The following is a 27,364-nucleotide window of genomic DNA, read 5'->3' as shown; positions in this document are numbered from 1 at the left end:
AGTGCATAGAATATAGCTTGATATTAAAAAAACAGTAAGAGGCGTTCCCGTTGTGGCGCAATGGAAACAAATCCAACTAGTATCCATGAGGACTCGGGTTTGATTCCTGACCTTGCTCAGTGGGTCTGGAATGCGGCGCTGCCATGAGCTGTGGGGTAGGTTGCATACGCAGCTCAGATCCCACGTTGCTGTGGCTGTGGTTTGGGCTGGCAGCTGTAGCTCTGATTTGATTCCTGGCCTGGGAACTTGCTTACGCCTTTTGGGTGCAGCCCTAAAAAGCAAAAAAAAGAAAATAGTTTGGTATAGAGTAGGCCCTTAATGATTTATTAATTAAATAAAATGAGGAAAAATAAGTACAATAAAGGAGGTAGAAAAATTAGACCTTTGTATTTCCTTTTTAAAAAAATATATCTACTTAGAGTACGTATGTATTTTTAATTCAATAGATACACTAACAGTAATAACATGTGATTAGGCATCCAAAAAATAAAGAGGATTATAAAATAGATACCTTTTAAGGCTCCTAGAATCTCTAGCATCTATGAGTTTGTAAGGTATTTAGAACTTAAATTTTTCTTTTTTGCTAAAATACAAAATGATTAAATCCTGACTGTGTTTTTTTCTCTAGGTTCCCTAAGCCACCAGATCTTTTTTCCTTTTTCATCAGTTCCCTGTTCCTAGATACAGTCCTAGAAATCTGGCTTCATTTTAAGAATTTTCTAGCAGCAAGGGTCAAACAGAAATGTGTGAGTGAAGTAGTTAAGAAAATCTTAGTAATTTTTAAAGTAATTTTCAAATCACATAAAATTTCTGCAACATTCATACCATACACTTAAGCATCCTTTAACAGACATTTAATTCCTTGTCTTCAAGAAAAGGGAATTTTTAGATTGAATATCTCAAAGTTCAGAAGAAATTCTTACAAACACTTCTACAGTAGTTGTTAGAATTCTTTTGCAAACCACCTAGTTCCTCACCATGACTACATTCTTGGCTACGCTCCCTACAGTTAAATTTCTGAAAATACCTGGGGTGAAACAACAACGTACCATACGATAAAAGAGTAGGTAAAGACGTCACCTAAATCGTGCATCATAATAACAAATCCAACCACAAGTTTAAAATCTCTTTCCATGCATCAGCAACCTATCCATTATCATTAGCACAAAAACTAGTTTCTGTTCATATCAAACATACAAACCTGCACAGCTACCACTGTGTTTCAGTCCACAACGAAGCTGGTTGTTTTTTTTTTTTTTTATAGTCACAATTTTATTTATTTATTTATTTATTTTTGCTATTTCTTGGGCCGCTTCCACGGCATGTGGCAATTCCCAGGCTAGGGGTCCAATCGGAGCTGTAGCCACCGGCCTACACCAGAGCCACAGCAACGCAGGATCCTTAACCCACTGAGCAAGGGCAGGGACCGAACCTGCAACCTCATGGTTCCTAATCGGATTCGTTAGCCACTGCGCCACGACAGGAACTCCGAAGCTGGTTATTTTTAAGGTTTTTCTCTAGATGCTCTACTCCTAAGCTACATATGACAGAAAAACACTTTCTTCCCTGAATCCTTTCCCTCTCTTCCCCCAATGTCTGATTTACAAGACCCAAGAGATGGTGCCAATACAGTGTAAAAATTAAGAATGTGGTTTTGGAGTCACCCAAATTTGAATCCCTGTTCTCTGGCTAACTGTATCATCATGGACAAGTTTCAAATACATAAATATCCTAAATTTGACAAGGGGTTACTGTGAGGAATTAATGAGATCATACATGGGGGATTACTCAGCATACTACAGGACATTAGGTAAACATTCACTAAACATCAGTGATATTATTATTGCAACGTCTTAAAAATCTTAACTCTAGAATAACCTTTAGTCTCTTATGTCCCATGTCTCATATAGTCTTAAATCCTTCCTGATCTTTATATAAATGAAGGTTTCTTCTGTTTTATCTTTGCTGCCTAGATTTATATTTGGACCTGGTCATTTTTAACGTGGATTATTATAACTTCTTTCAACTGAACTACTTTCCTTCAGCACTTTTCTAACTCCTTTTCTTAACCTAATTCAGTAATTTTTAAGTTACCTTAAGGATCTCTGACTCATATCCGTATGCTTTCTGATTCAAAATTATCTATAACAGGTATTTTTCAAGTACCCATTGTCTGGCGCTGAACTAGGTATTGGAGACACAACTGTAAACAAAAGAGGCACAGTCTGATAGAAACTTTACTTAGAAGAACTTAAAGAACACTTCTTTTAAGTCCTATGTTTCAAATCATCTCATATGAGTCAGGTTTCTTTAGAACTACTGTATAATAGTAGATAAACCAATGCCAACATTGCGGTAAAGAACCAGAGTGAATCTTGTACTCAAAACCATATTAAGTATTCCCCTTGCTACCTGTGTGATCTTTAGGCCAGTTTCCCCACCTCTCTATGCCTCACTGGTAAAATGAGTATGAAATAATAGCAACTCATTTGGCTATTACATAAGCTGAATGAGACGACATGTACAATTTGCTTAGAACAGTTTTTCCCACAAGTAACTATTACTGTTCCCCTCTCCAAAGTGGTACTCTATGGTCATTGTACCCTCCTCCACTAACTCTGCTCAACTCCTAAGTCCTCTCATTCCCTACTTCAAGCTTTTCCAAATTGATCGAAAGAGCTGAAAATAAGCCCCTAATCCCACTCTATATGGACTAAGAACTCCTATGAGACCTTTCAGTTATGGTCAGCATGATTATATACTTTACTGTTTATGTTTACATATCACCCTCACCAAAAAAGAGAGAGGAAAAAAAAAAGGAGTATTCTTTGCTTTCTATATAATGCAAATACATCTTAAGTAGATCTTTTTCCACTTTTGCTTTAGCTGTGTTTTTTACTACAAATTTTAAGTTCCTAGAAAACAGATGTTCCAAACTATACAGAAACTACATAGGACCAACACAAACATTTATTCAGACAGCTAAATATAAAATGGGATCACTACTGAAATCAACTAAAACTGGACTTATTGAACTATAATTTTTTTACTAGCTAGAAATAAGATACCCATTTAGTTTCTAATAATTAATCATGAGATATTAAATTTCATAAACTACACACTTCTGGAGTAGTTTATAACACTGAAATTGACAAATACAGTTTCTGGCCAACATGTAGCATTCACTTACTTATAAACAAATAAACACAATTTGAAGTTTCACTTACTCAAATTCTGTAGCATAATATTTAAGAAAGCCCAATAAGAGGTCCCCAAGATTTGATTCGTTCTTTGAGAGGTAAGGAGGAACATTATATGGAGCTTGATGTACGAGGTGCAGCTGTAGGGCAGGACTAAAAGATTCCTATCAAACAGAAAAAGGGAAAAATGTGAGGTCACTTAAACACACACCAAAAAAATTCATAAATCCCAACATAAGGCTGTCCAAAGAAGAAAGCATTCCTTTATGTTGGCAATTTGGAAATTTGAAGATTTTCTTCCAGTAAAGATTTCACCCATGTGTGGAACAGGCCAGAAAGTACGTGAAAAACTAAAATATTCTAATCCTTGACTGAGGTGTATCATTCAGTTACCAAATGAATTCCTATGGTAGCAAAAATTTTCTAATTCGTATATAAAACCTTACTGTACATAACAAGATTCTATTCCAACATTTCTTTATAAATATATCTCCTTAATTATTTCCATAAAGAGTACTTACACCTTCTGAAGTGTATCAAGGACAAGGTAAGAGCTTTTTCAACTACCACCTAAAATTCTTCTCAAAGGTCATGAATGTTAATATATAAATAAGTACTTACACTGATTTTAAAGATTTTTTTAATATTTTGTTTTATTTCAGTTTTGCACTCTGTATCTTAGAGGGAAAAGAAATAATGTTCACATGAATTGAACTTGAAAAGAAAGAAAGCAGAGAAAAGAAAAAAGACAGGACACATACCCACAAACAATATTTACCAATTCACTTTTTAGCACAATATAATTCATTTCATTTGCTTGCAGTACAGGCCCAAACAAAACACTTGTTAGAAAGAATACTAATGAGTACTTATTCTTTTTGCCTATGGTATGCCATTCATGTTTTTTTAATCATATCTTTCCTTTATTAGCAGCAAGCCGTGGTTCTAAAATAAATGAACTACAGAAAGTTTCCAGTAATACATATTCATATGTCAGAAAATACTCTTTCTCAGGTAATTTTTACATTTCCCCAAATTTTTTTTAATAATCTCCCTTGCTATCAGAGTAGAAAAGAGATCTTACAAAAACAAAAAAACCAACTGATTAAGACAGCAGAATGACACCTACACTTAAGGTTCTCAACTACCCAACAGATCAACCTTGCATTTATCAGTACTAATTCAATTAGTAATATCTAAATAACTCCAATATTAAAAAACAGAGGCTCCCCAAATAACTAAGTAGTAATATGGAGAAACAGGGTAGTGCATCTATTTAATAGTAGTCCTCAAAAATCATACTCATCAGTAAAAACAAGGAACAAGTTAAAAAATATCTTTTCCCCTGCCCTACTACCTATAATTCTACCAATAATTTGTAACTACCTAGAAGTGATTACCTTTCTGTCAGAAGAAAAATTCTATTCCAACCACAATTCACAAAGCTGGCATTCCTAAACTTGGGACTTCCTCTTACACTTCTACCAGATTTAGCGTTACATGATACAATTCAAGTAGAAATCTTATATGTCTCTAAGACTAGGGGGAATAGGAGAGAAGCATCAATTTGTAATAAAGAGTACAGGTAGAAGGAAGAGCAAGCGTACTGCCTCTACCCCCCTTTCTCTCTTACTTGTTAAGTGTAAAATTGGACTTAGGACAACATTATTTAAAATTGTAAAACTTAAATAATATTTTCTGGCAGATTAAACAAAAAGGTGTAAGTTCAGGAGTTCCCACTGTGGCTCAGCAGTAACAATCCCTACTCATATCCATGAGGATGCGGGTTCGATCCCTGGCCTAGCTCGGTGGGTTAAAGGATCCAGGATTGCCACAGGCTGTGTGGCACAGGTCACAGACTGCGCTCAGATCTGGTGTTGCTGTGGCTGTGGTGGAGACCGGTGGCTATGGCTCCAATTTGACCCCTAGGCCTGGGAACCTCCATATGCTGCAAGTGCAGCCCCAAAAGACCAAAAAAAAAAAAAAAGGTATAACATATGTTCAAATAACAGGGAAAAGACAAGTGCGTCACTGTTTAATAGTTTCTGCTCTGAAAGAGTCCCACTAATTTTGATTTCTAGCATCTAGCACAATAAGCATTCAATTTACAAAATAATGCTGAAACAGAGCAGCCCTTTTCTTGCCTGAAGTTTAAAATTCTTGAACCCTCTATAAAATTTTTATTTTGTTCAATGATTTAAAGAAAGAGATCAGAACTGTGAGATTAAAACTGTAGAATTGCAAGACCTACTATATTGAAATGTGGAATGACCATGGACAAACAGTTTTGGTCAGTGTTCTCTTAGCTCCACTGTTCTTTTTCAGGGACACAGATAAAAAGGACCATGTCATACCTATTGAGGGAGAACTGAAGGTGAAATCCAAACAAAAAAACAAAAAAATAGGATCCAACCAAAAGAAGCTACAAGTAGATAGGAATTCTTTTTAATCTTAAGTAATCCCCATTTCTGGTAATCATTCATATTACAGAAAGACTCTCTGCTTTAAAAAATTTTTCATCGAAGAATTCTTTAAAAAGAGCTCCCCAATCACATTTATGTACTGAAGAGTAATATTGGTACACAAGGGGCAATTCAAAAGCAAAAGAAATAAAAGCAGCCTTTAAAATTACAATCTAAATTCATGGAAAAAAAATTTAAGTGACATAACGTTATATCTGTTTTTTAAGGCATTTCTCCCCCTTGGATTACTGCTATTTACTGGTTTAATTTTTTTTAATGTTAGGGAAGATAACATTATTTTTTAAGGTTTTATCTTATCTTGGCCTTCTGATATCCAAATATGTATTGACTTAATTCCTGAAAACATTTTCCAGATGATATTTAAATGCTGAAGATACTTAGCTTCCATTGCTCTTGAAGCAATGCCAAGTTAAGAAAAATTTAAACAGGTAATCTCTTGAAGAACATCTGAAAAGTCTCATTGTTTTTGCCAATACAGTTGCCTAGCAAAAACACCTTTCTCTAGATTCCATCATCTTTTGAGGCTGTGTCATAATATCTTACTTTAAAGTCCGAAAACTGGACAATTAAATTAAGCACTTACTTTCTGGACGAAATTAGATTGGCCAAATTTTTACTTGGTTAACTGCTCTTTAAAACAAGGTATAGCTTAAATGAAAGATGACTGTTTTCCATCCCTAGGCAAAGAAAGTTAAATTGCACAATTTTCTAACAATACAAATTATTTTATAGCCCAGACAGAAATATTGAGGAAGATCTCAAAGAAAAGAATAACTGATATGGAGCGTTTAAATGGAGTTCTACCTGAATAGAAAAAGAACTAAATGATACATTCAAGTTCTACCAAAATTTTTAATTTCTATGCAGATCACTATTAACCTAGTGAAGGTACATTAAAGACTGATCACTGAATTATCTTTAAACTATATCTGTTATGAGTGAAAGCCTAAGTTTTGAAATCAACATAAGTATTTAACACAAAGTAGAAGTGCTATAATTAAATGGTTAAGAGCACAAGCTCTGGAGTCACACCTAGGTTTGAAGTCTTGTTCTTCTATTGGCTATATGAACTTAAGCAAGTTATTAGCTTTCCAAAGGTTAAGCTCCTTCATCCATAATATAAGGAAAATAATAGTATTCATAGGGTTGTTATAAGAATTAAACAGGGTAATGTATGGAAAGCATAGTAGCAACAGTACTATTTACCTATTAATTATTCAGTATACACCAGGCATCATTATTATTTTAACTATACATTTATATACCATAATGCAGTATGGTTACATCTTGCAACTTTCAATGTATTATTTTGAAATTAACTTCCTTACAATTTTTAAACTGGAAGTAGTGTCAATGTTAAAACTATTTTCTGATATTTCAAATAAAAATCTTCACCAAAATTCATCTTTTATTTTCAAAGGTATTCATTTATAGCCTCCATCAGTACATGCATTTTAAGACTGAAAAATGTTGCTATGTGAATATATAGCAACTTTTCAAAATTTCATGTACTCTATCTTATCAAAATTCTTTATTTCAGAACTACAAAAAGGAGGGTAATTTTCTTACATCCCTATTTGGTTAACATAAACAGCTTCTGAGACTACGAAGATACCACTAGCAAAGAAAACAAATATAAGTTTTGATAAATCTAGCTAGCATAAACCTAGGTAAACCCCATAATATACTGCTTACATTAAAATAAAAATGTCTTCACATGCTTAATCTGAGTTTATATATTTAAATTTCCTCAACTTCATTTCTTCAACTCACAAGTAAATACTCTGTCTTCTATCATTTGTTTCCTTTTTAGTCAATAATTAAGTAGTAATAATGATAACTATGATACATTTTCTAAGATAAAGATGTTTTTCTTTAACAATGCAATATTATAACTGAATTGAAACACTATACTAATTTTTTAATAAATATTTTATAAATTTTGAGAAAACATGAAAATGACAAAAAAGAATGTAATATACGGAACATGTTTTATTCCATTCCAAAATTATCTGATTCTTTTATTCCATTTTAACTATATGAGAGAAGCTCATATTTAAAACTGTGTTCCTTCATAAACTAACAGAAAAGTTTCTGTTACTGTAAAGTTTTAAATTACTCTCAAACTTATTTACACAAGCCGAAATTCTGGCATATTCGCCTTTCTAAAATAAAGGTATATAAATATATCTGTATAGAAACAATCAGATATACACAAATAAAATGAAATAAGCAACACAAATTAGATGAAATGACATCCTAGTGACTACTACTATCATTGTGCCCTTCCTCACACAGCACAGTATAATGGAAAAAATACCAGTCTGTGCAGCCATAATTTGTGACTAAACAAGCTGGATCGATCATGTAATCTTTCTAAGAGTCATCTGTGAAACAGAATGCCTTACAACTTTATTTTCTTAGGATTAAATATACTATATATAAAATGTATATTGCTGATACAAAAGATACTAAATAAATGATAGTTACTACTAGTAATAAGAAACAAGCTGATTTGCTTTTTCCATTAGATGGACCACTGAAAAAAGCATTCTAATAATCAGCTTACAGGTTTCACATAAAACAGGAAATCCTGCTAAGAGGGATTAGTAAATCCTTATCCATATAAGTATCAATCTTACAGTAAAGATGTGGTTTAAATATTTATGATAATGTAACCACACAAGAAAGCAAATTAAGACATTCTTAAATCTAGCAGGGCTTACTATTGGTACTTTTTAAAGCCTTGGGGCTGAGCTAGTATTCAAGATATTCCCTGGTTACAGGTGTAGAAATAAGATTATTAGCAAAATAGGGAGGACAGTATACAGTCAGAGGCAGTGTACGTGAACAAAAACCAGGACTCAGGACCCTATCATGGGAGAAAGCTAGGTGATTGGAAAAATGAAATACAGGGGGGAGGGGAGATGCACTGAGGGTTTGGGGTGGAAATGCTATAAAATTTGGTTGTGATGACTGTTATACAACTATAAATGTAGTAAAATTCACTGAGTAATAATTTAAAAAAAGAGAAAAAAGAAAAATGAAATACACAAGTAAAAATGAGGTTCTTCAAACTAGAATATACTAATAAGAATCTGGGTATCTTATAAAAGCAATTCCTCTTTCTCCCAGCATAGTGCTATTAAACTAGAATTTCATCAGTATTTTGTATTAGAAAAAAGAGTTCCATGTAGTGTAGGGTTTAAAGTAAGATTTCTGTGGAAGCATCTTTTCAATACACAACAATAAAATCCTTAAAGGACAAGTTTAACTATTAGATTCTTTGTATGCTGAAAATATATGTAGCTCTTTCTACACTGAAACCTCGGTCTTAAAGAAAAAGTTGGGACAGTAAAATGAAATGGTAACCACCCAGTCATTATCTCTGACCTTTCAGTATGAGCTAAAGAATTAATACTTTATAGAGGGAGGAAAACATTCAAGAATAAGGCCAAAAATTTCATGTTATTTTTATTTCTATACTTTCTGACACTTTTTTTTTCATATTTAAGAAAGCATAAATACTGATTTCAAGCTATACTATAAACTCATTATATTTTTTCATAGCAAAAATTCATTTTTAAAAGGAGGAAGATAGCCAGATTCCAAAAGGTCTCTTCTAGTAGATGACACACCACAAACAGGAAGGCCCCACCAAGTAAGGCTCTATTTACAGTGAATCCTTTATTATCTAGCACCTCAAAGTTATAAAAAAAAAAAAAAACCGTTCAAAAACATGAACAGCGGTTCTCAATCAAAAATTAAATTACACTTAATTTAGGTTTCATGTCAAGTATATTTACTATATTTTGTGTGATACATATAAAATAAATAAGTTCTCCAAAAACTGATCACTCAAGCTGGATGTTGTTTTCCTTTGTAATATGACCATTTAGTAAGTTTAGAAAACATCTCTTATTATAACTTCATTAACAAGTAAAAAAGTATGTGGCTTTAGAAAGTTGATCAAACATTCTAAACAATTAGCTTAAATATTATTTCAAAGAAAAAAAAAAAAACAGGAAAAAGAATGACTAGAAGAGTTCCTATTGTGGTGCAACGGGATCAGTTGCATCTTGGGAACACTGGGACACAGTCTGGATCCCTAGCCTGGCACGGTGAGTTAAGGATCTGGCACTGCCACAGCTGTGGCTTAGATCATGACTGCGACTTGGATCTGATCCCTGGCCAGGGAACTCCATATGCTGCAGGGTGGCCAAAAAAGAATGATTACAAAGGAAGACAGAAATTAGGGGACTAAAAAACAAAGAAACAGCAAATTTTGGAAAAAAGAACACAAAAACTAGAAAAGAAAAATATTCATATAAATAATGAATATGTACATTACCTAGGTTTCTGAATACATATTAAACTTTGTCTAGTAAGCACTCTTCATTTCTTGACTATTTCCAATTAACTTCACCAGGATCCCTTAACCTTTAATATCAGTGTATCTTTTTTTTTTGTCTTGTCTTTTCTATGGCTGTTCCCACGGCACATGGAGGTTCTCAGGCTAGGGGTCCAATCGGAGCTGTAGACGCCAGCCTATGCCAGAGCCACAGCAAAGTGGGATCCGAGCCGTGTCTGCGACTTACACCATAGCTCACGGCAATGCCGGATCCTTAACCCACTAAGAAAGGCCAGGGATCAAACCCACCACCTCATGTTCCCAGTCGGATTGGTTAACCACTGCTCCACGATGGGAACTCCCTTCACCAGGATTCTTAACAGTGTGCACACAAGGACAGTACACTGCTACCTCTTACTTGGTAAGATAAAATGAAAGATAAAAAGATTATCCAATCGTTCAACTTCTTCATTTTTTTCCCCCGATTTCAAAGTATACATGTGTTAGGCTGTAAAACTTCTGAATTACTAACTAAAGCAATGTTTTCAATCTATACTCAAAAGTAGCATGAAAAAAATTGGTCTGGGTCCAAATGGGCCTTCACCAACTATATTAAATTTCCATTAGTAATAATCATGAGCCTCATGCAAAAAGTCCCACCATTAACATAAATGATCAGATTGTCTTGGCAATAACCAAATAAAATATGTGTCTTCTGAACAAGTATATGAAAACACTTTTAACATTCCTGTGGCCAGTGTCTCAGCCTATGCAGAAAATATTATACACTTAGAAGATAACTATTATTACTTTTATATTCACATCAATACTGTACATAATAGTTCCACAAATACTTGTCACAATATGTATTATAATAATTTATAAGAAACACTTACGGGGTACATTTTTTGGATGGATGGAAGGATAGGTTCAGGTAGGGCTATAAAAAGAAAAACATTAAAGTTTCCATGATTCATGTAATTCATTTTACAAAGCAATAATTTGTCAGCTATACTGCAGGTATGAGACTACAGGAATTTTTCTGAAATTCAACAGTCTTTGTATATTTTTGCAATGAATTCTGTTCCTAAAAATTTTAATTCAAAACATATCTAAGTTGACAATTTTAAGGTCTGTTACTAAGTTACGCATATTTCTATGTAAATCAATGTTTCTTACATGATCTTAGAATAATAGGGCATCAGTAAATGGACACACATTATTTAGTCCAACATCAGACACACACACAAAATAAGCAAGACAAGGATTGTGGTACAGACACTGAAAAGACATTAAGATGGACATAGTTATCAAAAAAAATTTTTTTTAAATACGGTCCAAAGGCACTATTATTACAAGATATATCCATGGTAGACATTCCATGACTATTTACTCATATTATTGTTTCTAAGCAATTGACACTTCTGTCTTTATTATTCTTTTCTTTTTTTTTTTGGTCTTTTTGTCTTTTTAGGCTGCACCCACTGCCTATGGAGGTTCCCAGACTAGGGGTCAAATTAGCTGCCCACCTACACTACAGCCACAGCAATGTCAGATCCGAGCTGCGTCTGTGACCTACACCACAGCTCACAGCAACGCCAGATCCTTAACCCACTGAGTGAGGCCAGGGATCAAACCCATAACCTCATGGTTCCTAGTAGGATTCGCTTCTGCTGCGCTAATCCTATTATTAACTCTTAATCTTAGATTGCCATAAAAATCTCTTCCCAGTAGGTTTTCCCCTCATGCTTTCATTAGTCACCTTTTTCAAGCAAATGTAGTTTGTAACTAACTACTGAAATTTATGCTAGGAAATGCTTAAGTTAATCTTTGCAGCCTTTCTACAAGAGAGGACCTGCTTCCTTTCTCAGTTCATGACAAAAAAAGATATTAAAGCATTTAAAGTTAAATGAAACTTAAAGGTCATCCATCCAACTATTAATGTTACAGATGAGAATACTGACGCCAGAGAGGTAGAATAACTTGGCCAAACAAGATCACAAAAACTAGTTCACTGTGGCAAAGCTGGGACTGCTCAATACATCTTGCTGACTCTTAAATGATATGAAAATCAACTACTTAGTTCAATCTCTCTAATTTCTTCTATGGAAAAGTAGCTTAAATTTGCCAAAATACAGATTTACACATTAGGTCTGGGTAGCTGTCTTTTAACATCTAGAAATGGTTGATAAGAGTGCCGTTAACCACAAACTACCTTAGTAAACAGGACCACTTCATCAAAAATAAAATTTTTAACAAAATCCAAACCAAATTTTAACATGATTTCATTGCACTGGCAAAATACTAATATCTGAATTTTTAACTTGCTGCAAAACCACCATGAGGCATCCATGAGTAAAGTATGATTTTCTAAAAGGGCAATCAAATTTCCTAATATAACTCAAAGAATGGAAAGATAGGGCACATACTATTAATGTTCTTATATATATTACATGCTTTACACAAATCTAACATTAAAATCACAACTAAAACTAAAAAAAATTGATAAACACTAGGTGGTAGAACATGAGTGCTTGTCATGTTATTCTTTATATATTTATATGTACTTTATAGGAAATATTTTTCTTTTTATGGCCACACCTGAGAAATCTCCAGACTAGGTGCTGATTCAGAGCTACAGCTGTCGACCTACACCACAGCCAAGGCAACACCAGATCTGAACTACACCTGTGACCTACATCACAGTCTGTGGCAACGCCGGATATTTAACCCACTGAGTGAGGCTAAGGATGGAACTCGCACCCTCAAGGACACTATGTCAGGTTCTTAACCTGCTGAGTGAGCCACAAAAGGAATTCAGAGAAGTATTTCTAATCTCCTTAATTTTTAATAAAAGTGAACTGCAATCCACAAGAGTTCACTAAAAAACCAACAAAAGTAATATATGTTTCAGATTTAAGTGTAAAATTGGACAGAAATGATTAGTGATATATAGAGTAGTATCTAAAAGAGCCAACATCATGTTTAAAATCCTTTTGGGAGTTCCCACTGTGGCTCAGGAGGTTAAGGACCCAATGTTGTCTCTGTGAGGATGCGGGTTCAATCCCTGGCCTCGCTCAGTGGGTTAAGGATCTGGCTTGCTGCAAGCTGCAGTGTAGGTCACATATGCAGCTCAGATCTGGTGTCGCCGCGGCGGCAACTCCAATTCAACCCCCAACCCCAGCCTAGGACTTTCCATATGCCACAGGCGTGGCCATAAAAAGGGGGAAAAAAATCCTTTTGGAGGGACAAATCAATCATCAAAGTAGTACATATACAAAATAGGTCAGCAAAAAAAAAAAAAATATTATTGTTGTTCAGGAAGATAAAGATTATCTAAACTTTCTGATGATTACTGATTCACAAAATTTTGGCCCATTCAAACTATTTGAGTATCTCTCACTACTTCAAAAAAATTTACCTGATTCCACTGCTCGAATGAAAATATACTCTCTTAGGAATTCCCTCTGTGGCACACTGGGTTAAGAATCCAACTGCAGCAGCTCAGGTCACCGTGAAGGTGCAGGTTCAATTCCTGGCCCAGCACAGTGGGTTAAAGGATCAATGTTGCCACAGCTGTGGCATAAGGTTGCAGTTATGGCTGGGATTTAATCACTGGTCCAGGAACTTCCACAAGCCATGGGTACAACCATTAAAAATATATATATATATATATATTTATACTCTTATTAAATATACATTATAAAATATCTACAAGTATAGTAACATATAAAGAAAACAAATTCTGTCCATAAAGAATAACTTCTGAAAAATTACTGCCACATACCTTTTCAATATTTGTATATATATGACTATATACAAAAACTCAAATATAGCTACTATTTTTTTTTGTCTTTTTTTCTTTTTAGGGCCATACCTATGGCATATGGAGGTTCCCAGGCAAGGGGCCCAATCAGAGCTGTAGCCACCGGCCTACGCCATAGTCACAGCCACACCAGATCCAAGCCATGTCTGTGGCCTACACCACAGCTCATGGCAACACTGGATCCTTAACCCACTGAGCGAAGCCAGGGATCAAACCCACATCCTCATGGATGCTGGTTGGATTCATTAACCAATAAGCCATGATGGAAACTCCCAGCTACTATTTTTTAAATAAAATTGGCATCATGCTGTATATGACTTAGTATATTATGAATATTTTCTTATATCAATAAGTGTCTAAAACATGAGTTTTAATGTGTGCATCAATTTCATATTAGGATATAGCATAATTAGTTTGACCATTCTCCCATTCTTAAAAACTTACGATTAATTTTTTTTTGTCTTTTTGCCTTTTCTAGGGCTGCTCCCGCAGCATATGGAGGTTCCCAGGTAGGGGTTCAATTGGAGCTGTAGCCGCCAGCCACAGCCACAGCCACAGCCACAGCAAGGCAGGATCAGAGCCACGTCTGCAACCTACACCACAGTTCACAGCAACACCGGATCCTTACCCCACTGAGCGGGGTCAGGGATCGAACCCACAACCTCATGGTTCCTAGTCAGATTCATTAACCACTGAGCCACGATGGGAACTCCTATTTCTAATCTTTTTTATTTCAACAAACACCATGAGAAACATACTTATTTAAGTTCATTTATGTATCCTTGATTATCTACCTTAGGGTTAATTCCTAGAAATGGAATCATTGAGTCAAGTGTATGAACATAAATATTATAACATTGCTTTCTCAACTGTGGAAATACTAACCCAGAATAGATCACCCCCTAGACAATCTGGTAAAGAGTCTTACACTATCAAGTCTTCCACCCAATCTCCATGCCAGCTCATAGGAAATAATAGCTTCTTTAAACTAATAAGAAAATCATTTAATTCCTGTCTCATGTGAAAAATAAAAAACAAGATGAATGGTATTTATTTTTACAGGTTTATTTTTACACGTCTCTGAACATTCATCTGCCACAAGATAATGTTTTCTGCCACAAGATAATGGGTCCACAATACAGTGGTGAAAATTCTCTGAATACAAAAGTGAATATAGGGGAGTTCCTGCTATGGCTCAGCAGTAACTAGCCCAATTTAGTATCCATGAGAATGTGGGTTCGATCCCTGGCCCCACTCAGTGGGTTAAGGATCCGGCGTTGCCCTGAGCTATGGTGTTGGTCACAAGACACAGCTTGGATCCTGTGTTGCTGTGAGTGTGGCATAGGCAGGCAACTGTAGCTCCAATTCAACCCCTAGCCTTAGAACTTCCATATGTTGAGGGTGAATATAGGAAACTATCAAAAAATAAAAACAGTGAAACTTCTTTATAATGTTTCCCAGGGGTATCATTACTAAAACATCGGTTCAAAGCAACAAAATACGAAATGTGGTTTCATGTGCCTTAGAAGAAACTTTTTAGAAAAACTGTATTTGAATATAAGGTCAACAGGGAAGACACTATAACGAAGTTAACTGCATTTCTGTTTTAAAAATTGGGAAAAACCCCGTAATACTTACTCTGTAAATAGTGCAAAACCATCAATACAAGACTATAGCTGCTTAAAGTACCACGACTGGCATCATTTATCTCATGGTGACTCGCCCACTTCTTAATCACCAGTACTAACGGACGAACTCGATTTTCAACTGAAAGTAAAATTAAAACTTAAAAGTGGCAAGAAGATAATACAGTTCCTTTGAAACTTTACATTATTTTCCAACTTCATGCCAAGAGAAAGGGCAATGCTTCCTGTTATTAAACATTGTGTTCACCATAAATAAACAAATAAACGAGTCTTAACTTTAAAGAAATAAACGAGTCAACTTCTAAAAGGTACCTTAGTTACTACCTTTTAAAAACGATCAATTATTAAAATTCATTTTATTAACCTATAACTGGTAGTATGTGATTTTAGTGTAGCATATAAGAAAATGAGACACATTGTACATAAAACACAATTAAAGACATGTCAGTAGTTACCACACATCTTTTTTTTTTATACATACGTCTTTAAAAAGGAATAAAGAATGAAGGATAAACAGAGATAGTAATAATTATATGGAAATAAACATAAAACTTACGGTATGCATAAGTTCTGAGAAGGAATGTGTTTCTTATTCCAACAATATTGTTTACATTCAAGTCAAACTCCACACAACTATTAACAGAAAAGAAAAAAAACTTAAGCTCAAAACTACATAGAAGCTAAATTCATATTCATCCATTCATCCAATGATGCAAAACAGCATAGACTTAGTGACCTTAAAATGGGGCACTAAGGAAATAAGAACATATACTTTTAGTATGATTTGGTGTCTGTCTATTAAAGACATAAAACAGGATTACTGTTGAAAGATCCATAATGTACCAATAAGGCTCCAATTACTCTTAACAAAAAAAGTTTTAAGTTCACAATCCTAACCATACAAACAAAAGTACATGACTAAACACATTTCTGGGCAAGTTATGCCCTACAAGTTATATATTCTCAACCAATTTTGAACTACAGAATCATCTGATTTAAAACAACAGGAATGAAAAGCCAAATAAAGTAAAGGTGAAAAAATAAAAGCTCTATTTATAATTTTACTCATAACAACACCCTTTGATGTAAATATACATCAAATTTCACCACTTAAGGTATATTCTCAAGAGCACATTACACTTCCAAAAGGCAAAAGAGCACTTAAAAGTCTAAAATATAAAGATGTATCTATTCATCCTTTCAAGTGGATAGTCACAAATACTCAAAATGTCAACCAAAATAAACTCAGTACAGTTAAGCATGAATATTTGCTCAGACTGTTCTAAAACCAGGCCACTTCTAAAAACTGATGAAAATAAGCTACTGCATGACAGTATACATTTCTTAATTATCGACCTCAGAAGAACACCTAAAAATTATCTAAAGCAACTAAAAAAAGAGAACAATTACTCACCTCACTTTATCCCTGAACTTCACAATTGGCACTTTCGCGCGAATCAGCTGAGGTCTTTCAATGTAACCAGCTGAAGCATGAAAGATAATATGGGTATCTGTAAATGTTTCTCAAACTCACAGTGTTCCAGTGCACATTCTTTTAAAAGTAATATTTTACTTAGCTAAAACAATTTAAGAAAATACAGTCTTTGAGAGAGAAAGTCAAGTCAAAAGGACATTATCAAATTTATCTAAGACTGGAACTTCCAATACCATGTAGAGGGCTTTACATATTAATCCATTATTTTCAGAAATGTGGTCTAATAACATCTATAAAGAAGTTCATCAGAGCATTTCAAGAGTGAGAAATATCTGGGCCAAGAGCAGAGGGATAGCTAAATTCTGCAACAGCATATGACAAGATGTTATGGTAGCCATAGAAATCATATTACAAAGAATCTTAAATGTGGAAATGCTGGCAACATGATACATGGGGCAGTGATAAATTCAAATAAGTAAGATCACTAAGAGGAAAAACACATGTATGGATAGCTTTTTATGCTACCAATCTTAAAATTTTTTTTCTTGGGTTGAAATATATGTTCATTGTAGAAAAGTGAGAAAACACAGAAATGTATAAAAAAGAAATTCTGCAAACTCTTCCCTAACAAGCAATTTCATAATGTTTTAACTAAAAAAACACAAAAAAACCCACACATTTTAAAATTAACAATTTTCTGGAGCTTCCGTGGTAGCTCTGCAGTAACGAACCTGAGTAGTATCAGGTTTCATGCCTGGCCTTGTTCAGTGGGTTAAGGATCTGGCATTGCCGTGAGCTGTGGTATAGGTGGCAGATGCAGCTCGGATCCTGGCGTGGCTGTGGCTGTGGCCAGCAGCTACAGCTCTGATTTGACCCCTAGCCTGGGAACTTCCACGTGCCGCAGTCATGGCCCTAAAAAGACAAAAAAAAAAAAAAAAAAAACCCTGAGAATTTTCTGCCACAATGCTCTTAACACCAAAATCATAATACATCAAGCTTCAAATAGAATTATGTGTAGGAATTCAGTAGGGTTTAATGAAAAATAAGATTTAGAGTTACGAGTTTTGAGTTCCAAGTTCAAGTCCAGACTCCAACAAACTGCATTCCTCAGGCAAGTTACTAAACCCACTGACCACCAGTTCCCTTAATTATTAAAAACACCAACCCCCCTCCTCCAAAAAAAACTACTTTCATTTAAATTACATGACCTCTAAGGTCGCTTTTCCTTTTAATATTTTATGATTCTAATAATAGTTATTAAAAATTCACTTATAGTATGAATTACTCTTTTATTTAAAAGATGTGGAAACTCAAGTCCACTGAAATAAATCTTTTGCTTTCTTTCCTACAACTAATACAAGTTGTTCATGACAACTTGTTATATGCCTTTGCATTTTTCAGCTCAAAGCCTGAAACATAAGGAATACTTGTTAAACATAAGTGAACAAACTGTGTTTCTTTCCAACGTACATGATTAGTGTGACTTCAACTGCCCACAATATTCTGTGGAAGTTTACATAAATTATTTGAGGATTCCTATGTGGTACAGCAGGTTAAGGATCCAGCGCTGTCACTCCAGTGGCTTGGGCTGCTGCTGCTGCTGCATGGATTCAATCCCTGGCCCAAGAACTTCCACATGCCACGGGCACAGTCTAAATAAATAAATAAATAAATAAATAGAGGTGGCTTAACATTTGGGTTAAAATCTGCTTAGTCAGCTTATTCAAAGAATAAAATCTTACAACAGAATGGCCTAAGTCAATAATTTTGCTTTCTGTGAGAAATATATTTGGGCTTAACTAGAGGCCAAGTGTTGAGTGAAAATGTTTTTAAAACAAGCAAAGGGGTATGTTATTGCAAAACAGAAGAGATTCTCTCTTCCTCAAATGAATACCTGTAAGACTTTATCTGTATAATTCTCTTGGCTCTTCACAGATAGTCTGCATTACAGCTATTTACATCATGCTTTAGCTTCCCTAACTGTCTGCAAACATTTGAGAAAAAAAAACTAAAGGTTATGTATCTTTTAATTCGACACTACCCTCAGTCGGAGCTTGCAAGTAAACTCAACAAAGACTTACTGAATAAATGGTTACTCTTCTTTTTAATCAAATGTTAAAAAGAGGAGATCCCTTGGTGGCACAGTGGGTTAAGGATCCAAGATTGTCACTGCTGTGGCTCAGGTTGCAGCTGTGGCTCGGGTTCCTCAGTCCCTAGCCCTGGAACTTCTACATGCTGCAGATGTGGTCAAAAAAAAAAAAAGTTAAAAGGAATTCATTTGAGAGAAAGGATCCACATTATAACTAACCTAACCTAACCAGAAAATAAAGTGAGAGACATTTTAAATAGTTATGTTAAATGACATATGTACGTGAGGTATGTGAGACTTACAAAGTCTAGTACAGAAGTGTTTATGGACTAAGGTGAGTATATGCCGTGCTTCAGTCTTCTGATTTACCTGAAAAAAACACTGAAAAGTTAAAAATAAAGTGTTTTTCATTATCTTTCTAAACTTAGTGTTTTATTTTCTTGATGTATCCCAACAAAAAGAAAATATTTCAGCAGAGTTTCCAATATACAGTAAACTACATTTAAAAAGTCAACCGTTATGCTATCTTCTACATCACTATTTCTAATTACTGATTTTAAATGTAAAAGCACAATTTTAAAAGAAATATTGAAACAGCCACATGTCATCCTTTTCCTTCAGTATAAATGTACAAAAGCAATCTTCTCCAAGGAAAATAAACAGAATCTTAACTTTCTGTAACATGTTTTACTTCCCCATCTGGATTGTGAGCTGCTTAAAAATAAGGTTCAAATTATGGTGGTTAAGTTGTGAGAACATGATTTAGACATGTGAATAAGACTGGAGGATTAGTGGAATATACTTAAATCTAGTTGCATGAGAGAAAGTTTTAATTAAAACTCTAGTATTCTCCACTACATTTATTATTTCTGGGGTTTTCTTTTCTTTTCTTTCACCTTTCTCTTATATGATTTCACAGCCTAGAAAAATATCAAGAGTCTCTTTCCTGGAATAAATATCTTTCTGATTTGCCTTAACTAGAAGCCAATTTTGTTAGTGGACTAAGAGTAATAGTAAAAATACATATTACTATCCAACAGAGTTTTTGTATTTTTTAAGAGATGGAATAGAAGGCATGTTAAAATTACACTGAAATTAATCTTTAGTATTTCAGAAGAGACTTCAGCATATTAAAAAGCCTGCTCAAGTCAGCTTAATGAACACCAATTACTGTGGAATTAAGAATACACAAGAGTATCAGCTAATAAGAAATTCAAATAAACATAATACTAAATAACAAAATTTGGTTGCCAAATAAGAAAAAACCAACTCAAAATATCAAAGAAAATTACTTTAAATCACAACAATCTTATTTTAATCAGCGAAATCTCTCTTGTTGAATTTCTAAAATAAGTCCAAATCCCATAGTACTTGCAAGGGGAAAATAATAAAGATTAAATATAGAATCAATAAGAATTTAAATGGAAGGAAATATGTCAAGAAGAGAAAGACATGCTCGTCCTCTTTACTGCACCCCGGTAACATACCCAACCCAATGACATTTCGAAATAGAGGGAGAGCTCTTTAAAAACACACAGTGAATCCACCTCACTTTAACAACTTAAATAGACATTAATGCTAGAATTCGTTATGCTTTTTATGTACATGCCTTAAAAAAAAAAAAAAAAAAGCCTTTCCTGGCTTCCCCTGAATTACTATAAACAGAGAATTCAAAGAAGCAATTAAAACAAAACAGCCTTGTTTTTTCTCAATGACTTTTATATGAGATTTCTTCAATGACTTGACAGGAAAAACACATTTGGAATAATTGTTTCATTACTTACTGGTTCCTCTTTAACAACTAGACATAAATCACCATCACTGGTCCGAGTACCAAATCCATTTAAAGAGGACCCAACTAAAAAAAGTTTGCTTTCTAGAAAAACAGAAGAGAGTTATAAGGTATTATTTAAAATTAAAAACAGGGATGTATATACTTAAAAGTCATGAAAAACAGGAAAACATACGTGGAAATAACAGTTGAATTTCTCTCTGCAGCTCTGTTCGACAAAGTTCTTTCTTCTTTAAATCACTTACTTGCTGCTGACATGCTTCAAATAACTCCACTATCTGCTGACTCAACTTGAATACACCACACAAAAAAAAGTACAAATTTTGTTCAGAAATGTAAAAGTTATTACCATATTGAGAATAATAAAATTAATGACAGTATTTTTAAAATAAATACATGTTATCTCCTTAACACTTTCTAATACAAACTACTGTTACTCAAGCAACCATAATTACTTATTAATTGAAATAGTTACCGACTTTTACACAGCCAAGTATTACTGACACGTCACAGACAATTCATAATAAGTATCATCTATGGGTCATTATATTACAACCTGCAGTTGCATGGGATGTGAGCTAAGATTGCTTTTTACATTTTTAAAGAGTTATAAAAGCAAACAAAAATATGCAAGAGAAACCATATGTGAGTGGCAAAGTTGAAATACTTACTCCCTGGCCCGTGAAAGAAGTATAACCAACCCTTGATGTTTACACCACCAATACCAAACACAACAGACTTAAGAAAAAAAGTTCCTGGTTGTCTGTGCTCATGCAAACCACCCTACTCCCCACTCTTACAACACTGCCCTGAACCCTGCCTTCTTTTCTGCCATCTATAGACAGATCTCCCTGTTTATCTACCTATCTGGTTCATACTTTCCCCTACAACTCACCTCTTGCCATCAACACAGGTGACTTCCTTAGCTATGCTGGGCTAAATATCCTAACATACTCTAACCATTCATGAATTGTTTTTACTCCAATATTTTTCATCATCAGTGTTACACCTCCACAGCCATAACATGGTCTTCACAATAAAAAAGAACTTCAGGAGCTCTGAAATTTTAAATTCCAATATACTATCTTGGCTTCAATCTCCTGTCCAATTCTCACTTTCTTATTCCCCTCATAACTGCTCTAGAACCACATAGGTCTGGATTCTCTTAAATGTCCCTTTACTCCCAAACCAACAGCAACTAAAGTAGCATGGGAGTTCCCATTGCGGCTCACTAGTAACAAACCCAGCTAGTATCCATGACAATGCGAGTTCAATGCCTGGCCCACTCAGCATTTCCATGAGCTGTGGTGTAGGTCACAGATACAGCTCAGATCCTGCATTGCTGTGGCTGTGGTGCAGGCCAGCAGCTGCAGCTCTGATTCGACCCTTAGCCTGGCAACTTCCATCTGCTGCAGGTATGGCCCTAAAAAGACAGAAAATAAAAAATAAAAAATAAAAATAAAATAGCATGATTTCCTTCCCTACCCAGTCTGTATCCCACAGTGCACCCCATGAACCACTCACTCTCTTTTATCATGCCTTAACAGCATTATACCCTTGTATAACATCTGTCCTGCAAAATCCTAATCTTAGGTTCACTATAAACAACCACCTTCTCTGCCCTTATATATGAGTTGCTAACTGGAAAAAAAAAAAAAATCTAAAATCACAAAATTGGTATCTTTCCAACTTAGTTTAAGAACAACTTAAGATTGGCCATTGGCACCTCTCGGCAGTTACTTCCAAGTCTCCGGTTAGATAATGTTTCCAGCTCCGGTTAGATAATGTTTCCATTTACCATTTCAAAGTCTTTACACCTTTCCTCAAGTTTCCTATACTTAACTTCACTTTCTTTTGCAGATAACTTCACATTAAAATTTACTAAGAAAAGTGAGGATCCCAAATGTGACATTCCCCAGCTTCCTAACAGCAAACTATTTTCTCAATGAAATCTCATCTCCTAACCTCTCCTGTCAGACACACTGTCCTCTTCCTCAGTTCAAAGCTAAACCCTTTATAAATACTTTTGTATTCATGCCTTCTGGTCACCTCTAGGGCACAAATATGCCATCAGTTTTTGGTTCTATCTTTTGAATTACCCATCTCTCCCTCCCTCTCTGGGGCCTTTTCCCAAATCCCTGACTAGGCATAAGTCTCACCTATCATTTAAAACATTTCCTTTCATCACGTTTGGAATATTCATTTTAGGAAGGCAGAGACAGTCTGGGCAACTTGGCAATGAAAGAGACATAATTTTTTAATATCCCTGAATAACCAACCATCTCCTCCCATAAAAAAGGACAAAGCAAGTAGCAAAATAAAACAAACAGATCAAACCAAACCAAACCAAAGAAAAATGGCCAAGAAATATGGCACAATTAACTGACTACATACATATTACTCATGAACCCTAAAGTACTGGCAGTTAGGACCAAATGCCAGTAACAGCAAGACCCACATAGTATCAGAAATATAAAAGGAAGAAGAGGAAGGGAATTTGGGACAGCCCTAAAGCTAGAATATCCAGAAATCAAATTGCAGGTCCTGCTTCCCACTCCCTTAAATTGACAGGTCCAGTTCAGCGTGCAACAGCTACCAAAACTGTGAGCTTCACAGGCTACAACTCACAGGTAAATGCAAAGGATCACACAAAGATCACAGATCTCAAAACTAAGTGTAACTCCCTTCTAAGACAAAGCAACACACCATGTAGAAACTGCCAGAAGGAGAAATCTCAACAGTAGACAGCCATTAAGGGTAAAGGAAAGAAAGTCTAGAACTAGGATTATTCTGACTCCCAGAAAACATCTGACAATGTCTGGGTTATCACCACTTTGGGAATGGGGGCTACAAGGTGGTCATTGGTATCCAGTAGGTACAGGCCAGGATACAACTAAACGTCTGACAATGCACAGGACAACCCCCTGCAACAAAGATGATCTGACCAAAAGTGCTAATATTACAGAAAGTGAAAAACCCAGTTTTCGAAAAAAGCAGGGAAGGAGAAAAAGTCTCAGAAAGTATGTTTCTGAATCTACATGACAAGAGAAGAGGATTCCTAGAGCCACAAACCTAGAGAAGCTAGCCTATCCAACCCTCCCCATCTAAAAGCAGTATAGGAAAAGCCATCTCACTTAACCACAAGTAACTAGAAGAAACGGAATCTCAGAAAGGAAGGTGTGAATGGCAGGATAGAAAAAAATATTTGAAGAAATAATGCCTAAAAATGATTCTAGTCAATTCTCAAAGTTTTTATAAGAAAAATGAGAAGAGTAACATTTCCGCAGATAATGAAGCATATCAAAAACACGTGTGCACAAAACTAATGAATATTTTAATATAATATGCAGAACCAAGGCTTTTTCTCTCATGTTTTAATATCCAAAAAAAAGATAAGTGCCTATGAAGTATACACAGCAGCAAAAACATTTGTGAATTTACATTTTTAAAAATTATCAAAAAGAGCAAAAAATATGAAATACTTAGAAATATATTTTAACAAAAGATATACAAAATCTATCACGAAAATTATAAATATTGATGAGAGAAATTCAACAACTAAATAAATGTAGAGACAGAAGAAGAAAATTGGAGGATTTACCGTACCTTAGACTTAACCATACAGCTACAGTAGTCAAAACATTACGGCATTGGGAAAAGAACAGACAAAAAAAAGATAAAAACTGAATACTGAAATATTTATGAATGAAATATGATACCTGGAATTTGCTTCAAGCTAATAAGGGAGGATGCATAGACAAAATAAGACTGATCGTATGTTGCCAATTGTTAACGCTTGGTGTTATGAAGACTTACGATACTACTCTATTTTTGTATACATTTGGTATTTTCCATAATAAAAAGCTTTTGCAAAAAAAGCATCCATCTTCACAAAGAGACAGGAAAAAGGTTTCCAGGTAAAGTGGTTAAAATGAGATTTTTAAATGCATTTAAATAATTACATTTTATGCACTTAGAGCACAGCTGGCAAACCATGGTCTGCCTGTAGGCCAAAAACTGCCTCTGGCATCTTCTGTAGGGCCACCAAACTAAAAATGATTTCTACATTTTTAAAACATTGTTTAAAAACAGAAAAGAAAAGAAAAAAAAAGTTGACAGAGGGTACATGTACCTCACATGTCTAAAATATTTACTCTTTGACCCTTTATGTTTTTTCCCCTTGATCTTGAGAATCAGTTAGGCAGATCAAAACTACTGGAAGTCAGGGTAACACTAAACATCTGCTGAATAACAAAAAGACACTGATTTTTTTACAGCAACGCTCAAGTGAAATGTTACTATACTTAAAAAGTTCTTTCATCTGAATAACCATGTTCATGTATAAACATTCACATATGAAAAAATGTAAGATTACATAGTAAATATGAAATTCCATATACTTTCTCCTCTTCCTTTGCTACATTCATGGTAAGATTTCTCTCTCAAGTACTACTATAATGGAGATCCTATAGTTTTTTTTTTTTTTTTGGTCTTTTTAGGGCTGCACCCGCAGCATATGGAGGTTCCCAGGCTAGCGGCCTAATCCGCGCTGTAGCCGCCAGCCTACGCCAGAACCACAGCAACTCGGGATGGGAGCTGCGTCTGCGACCTACACCACAGCTCACAGCAACACTACATCCTTAACCCACTGAGTTAAGGGATCTAATCTGCATCCTCATGGATACTAGTCAGATTCGTTTCTGCTGAGCCATGACAGGAGCTCCAAAATCTATTACTTTAATTTAAAATTAATTGTAGAAGATAGCAATTTCTCACTCTATGTAAAAATTATATCTGTTCAAAACCTTATAAAAGATTTACCTAATATAGCTTAAAATATTAAAAAATTTCTTCCAAATATCAGTGATCATTTTTCCTAAAAAGTATTATAACCTATACTTAAACTCAGGCTCAAACCAAATTACCAATAAAGTTATCATTGCGTGAGATCAACATAAGCCACCATGGATGGATTTAGATTCGGAAGTTGAGTATGGATTTAGATTCAGCAGTTTTTAAATGTGTCAGTAAATGAAGCTAAGGTATAACTTTTGCATGGTATTCTCAGTAGAGTCTCCATTTGTCCCTTTTAGCTGGGTCCACATGTAAAAGAAAGTCAAAAAATCTTTCAGCTGGGAGTACCAAGACCAGATCATACACTACAATACATGAAAAAAGGTAATAGAGTTTCAGCTAAATATTAAGTACCATCTACAAACACAAATTAGCCGTGAGCTTTCACAGCAGGAGAAATAAAATTAAATATGGCACAGAAAACAGGTAATCAGTTCACAAACACTTCAACAAAACTGGCAATTCCTCAGGCTTTCTCACTGCCACAATCTTTGTTACACATGAAACTAGAAAAGCTGGTGCGAATTACTGAGTAAAATAAAGCTAGATATGGAATAAAAGTTTAAATTCATTCATGTTAAATACCCTTTCTCTTACATGAAATAAAATAGAATCAGGAAAATGTCATGCTGAAAACAAACCACTCCTTATCAGCATGTTAGACTACTATGTTTTTGTGTGTGGCGACAAAGTAGAGGCTTCTTAATTTATAAATTGGTACACTGATTACATCAGTTTGAACTACTGATTTTTTCTTCCCTGAAGCTTGATTGCTTTTAGGCACATACTACTACTTGAACTTAGCCTAAAAAGAATTGCCTTAAAAAAGGAGGGCAGGAAAAAAACAAGCAAAACAAGTTTTCACTTGAGGATCTCTTGGGCTGAGTCCTGGTCTAAATTTTCTACATGAATTTATATCTCAGTGGCTTTAAAACTTTTGACAGACACATATATTACCAAGATAGAGCTCTAAGAATAAATTTAACCCAGGAGGTAAAAGATGTGTACAATGAAAACTATAAAACATTGATGAAAGAAATCAAAGACTACCAATAAATGGAGAGATATCCTATTCATGGATGAGAATTAAAACTGTTAAACTGTCCACAGTACCCAAAGCAATCTACAGATTCAATGTAATCTCTATCAAAATTTCACTGAAATTTCTCACAGAAGAGAAAACAATCCTAAAATTTATATGGAACCACCAATGACTCAACATAGCTACAAATCTTGAGCAAGAGCAACAAATCTGGAGGCATGACACTTTCTGATTTCAAATTCTATTACAAAGCTATGGTAATCAGGAGTTGCCGTCATGGCTCAGTGGTTACGAATCCAACTAGGAACCATGAGGTTGCAGGTTCGGTCCCTGCCCTTGCTCAGTGGGTTAAAGATCCGGTGTTGCCATGAGCTGTAGTGTAGGTTGCAGACGAGGCTCGGATCTGGAGTTACTGTGGCTGTGGCATAGGCAGGGGCAACAGCTCCGATTCAACCCCTAGCCTGGGAACCTCCACATGTCGTGGGTGCGGCCCTAGAAAAGACCAAAAAAACCCCAAAAAACACAAAGCTATAGTAATCAAAATAGTATGGTACTGGCATAAAAATGGACACACAGACCAATGAACATAATAGAGAGCCCAGGAAAAAACCTACGCATTTGTAGTTAACTAAAAGGTACCAAGAAA

At 34.9% G+C, this 27,364-nt stretch overlaps 1 protein-coding gene across 3 annotated transcripts in view; it reads right to left on the bottom strand.

Annotated features, from left to right (window-relative positions):
* TENT2 (terminal nucleotidyltransferase 2) overlaps positions 1-27,364 on the bottom strand; it is a 57,876-nt gene that overhangs the window by 10,994 nt on the left and 19,518 nt on the right. For 2 of the 3 annotated variants that reach the window (XM_047778178.1, XM_047778179.1), the window contains exons 6-13: positions 20,998-21,112; positions 20,815-20,906; positions 19,333-19,411; positions 16,921-16,990; positions 16,063-16,139; positions 15,499-15,627; positions 10,931-10,974; positions 3,228-3,364 (exon numbers count right to left, since the gene is read on the bottom strand). In XM_047778178.1, coding sequence (XP_047634134.1) covers positions 3,228-3,364; positions 10,931-10,974; positions 15,499-15,627; positions 16,063-16,139; positions 16,921-16,990; positions 19,333-19,411; positions 20,815-20,906; positions 20,998-21,112 — 743 coding nt within the window. The remainder of the gene's footprint in view (positions 1-3,227; positions 3,365-10,930; positions 10,975-15,498; positions 15,628-16,062; positions 16,140-16,920; positions 16,991-19,332; positions 19,412-20,814; positions 20,907-20,997; positions 21,113-27,364) is intronic. The other variant, XM_047778181.1, reaches the window with a different exon arrangement.

Source organism: Phacochoerus africanus, chromosome 4 (genome assembly GCF_016906955.1).
Source record: "Phacochoerus africanus isolate WHEZ1 chromosome 4, ROS_Pafr_v1, whole genome shotgun sequence".
NCBI lineage: Eukaryota > Metazoa > Chordata > Mammalia > Artiodactyla > Suidae > Phacochoerus > Phacochoerus africanus.
This window is presented reverse-complemented; position numbering and strand designations above follow the sequence as displayed.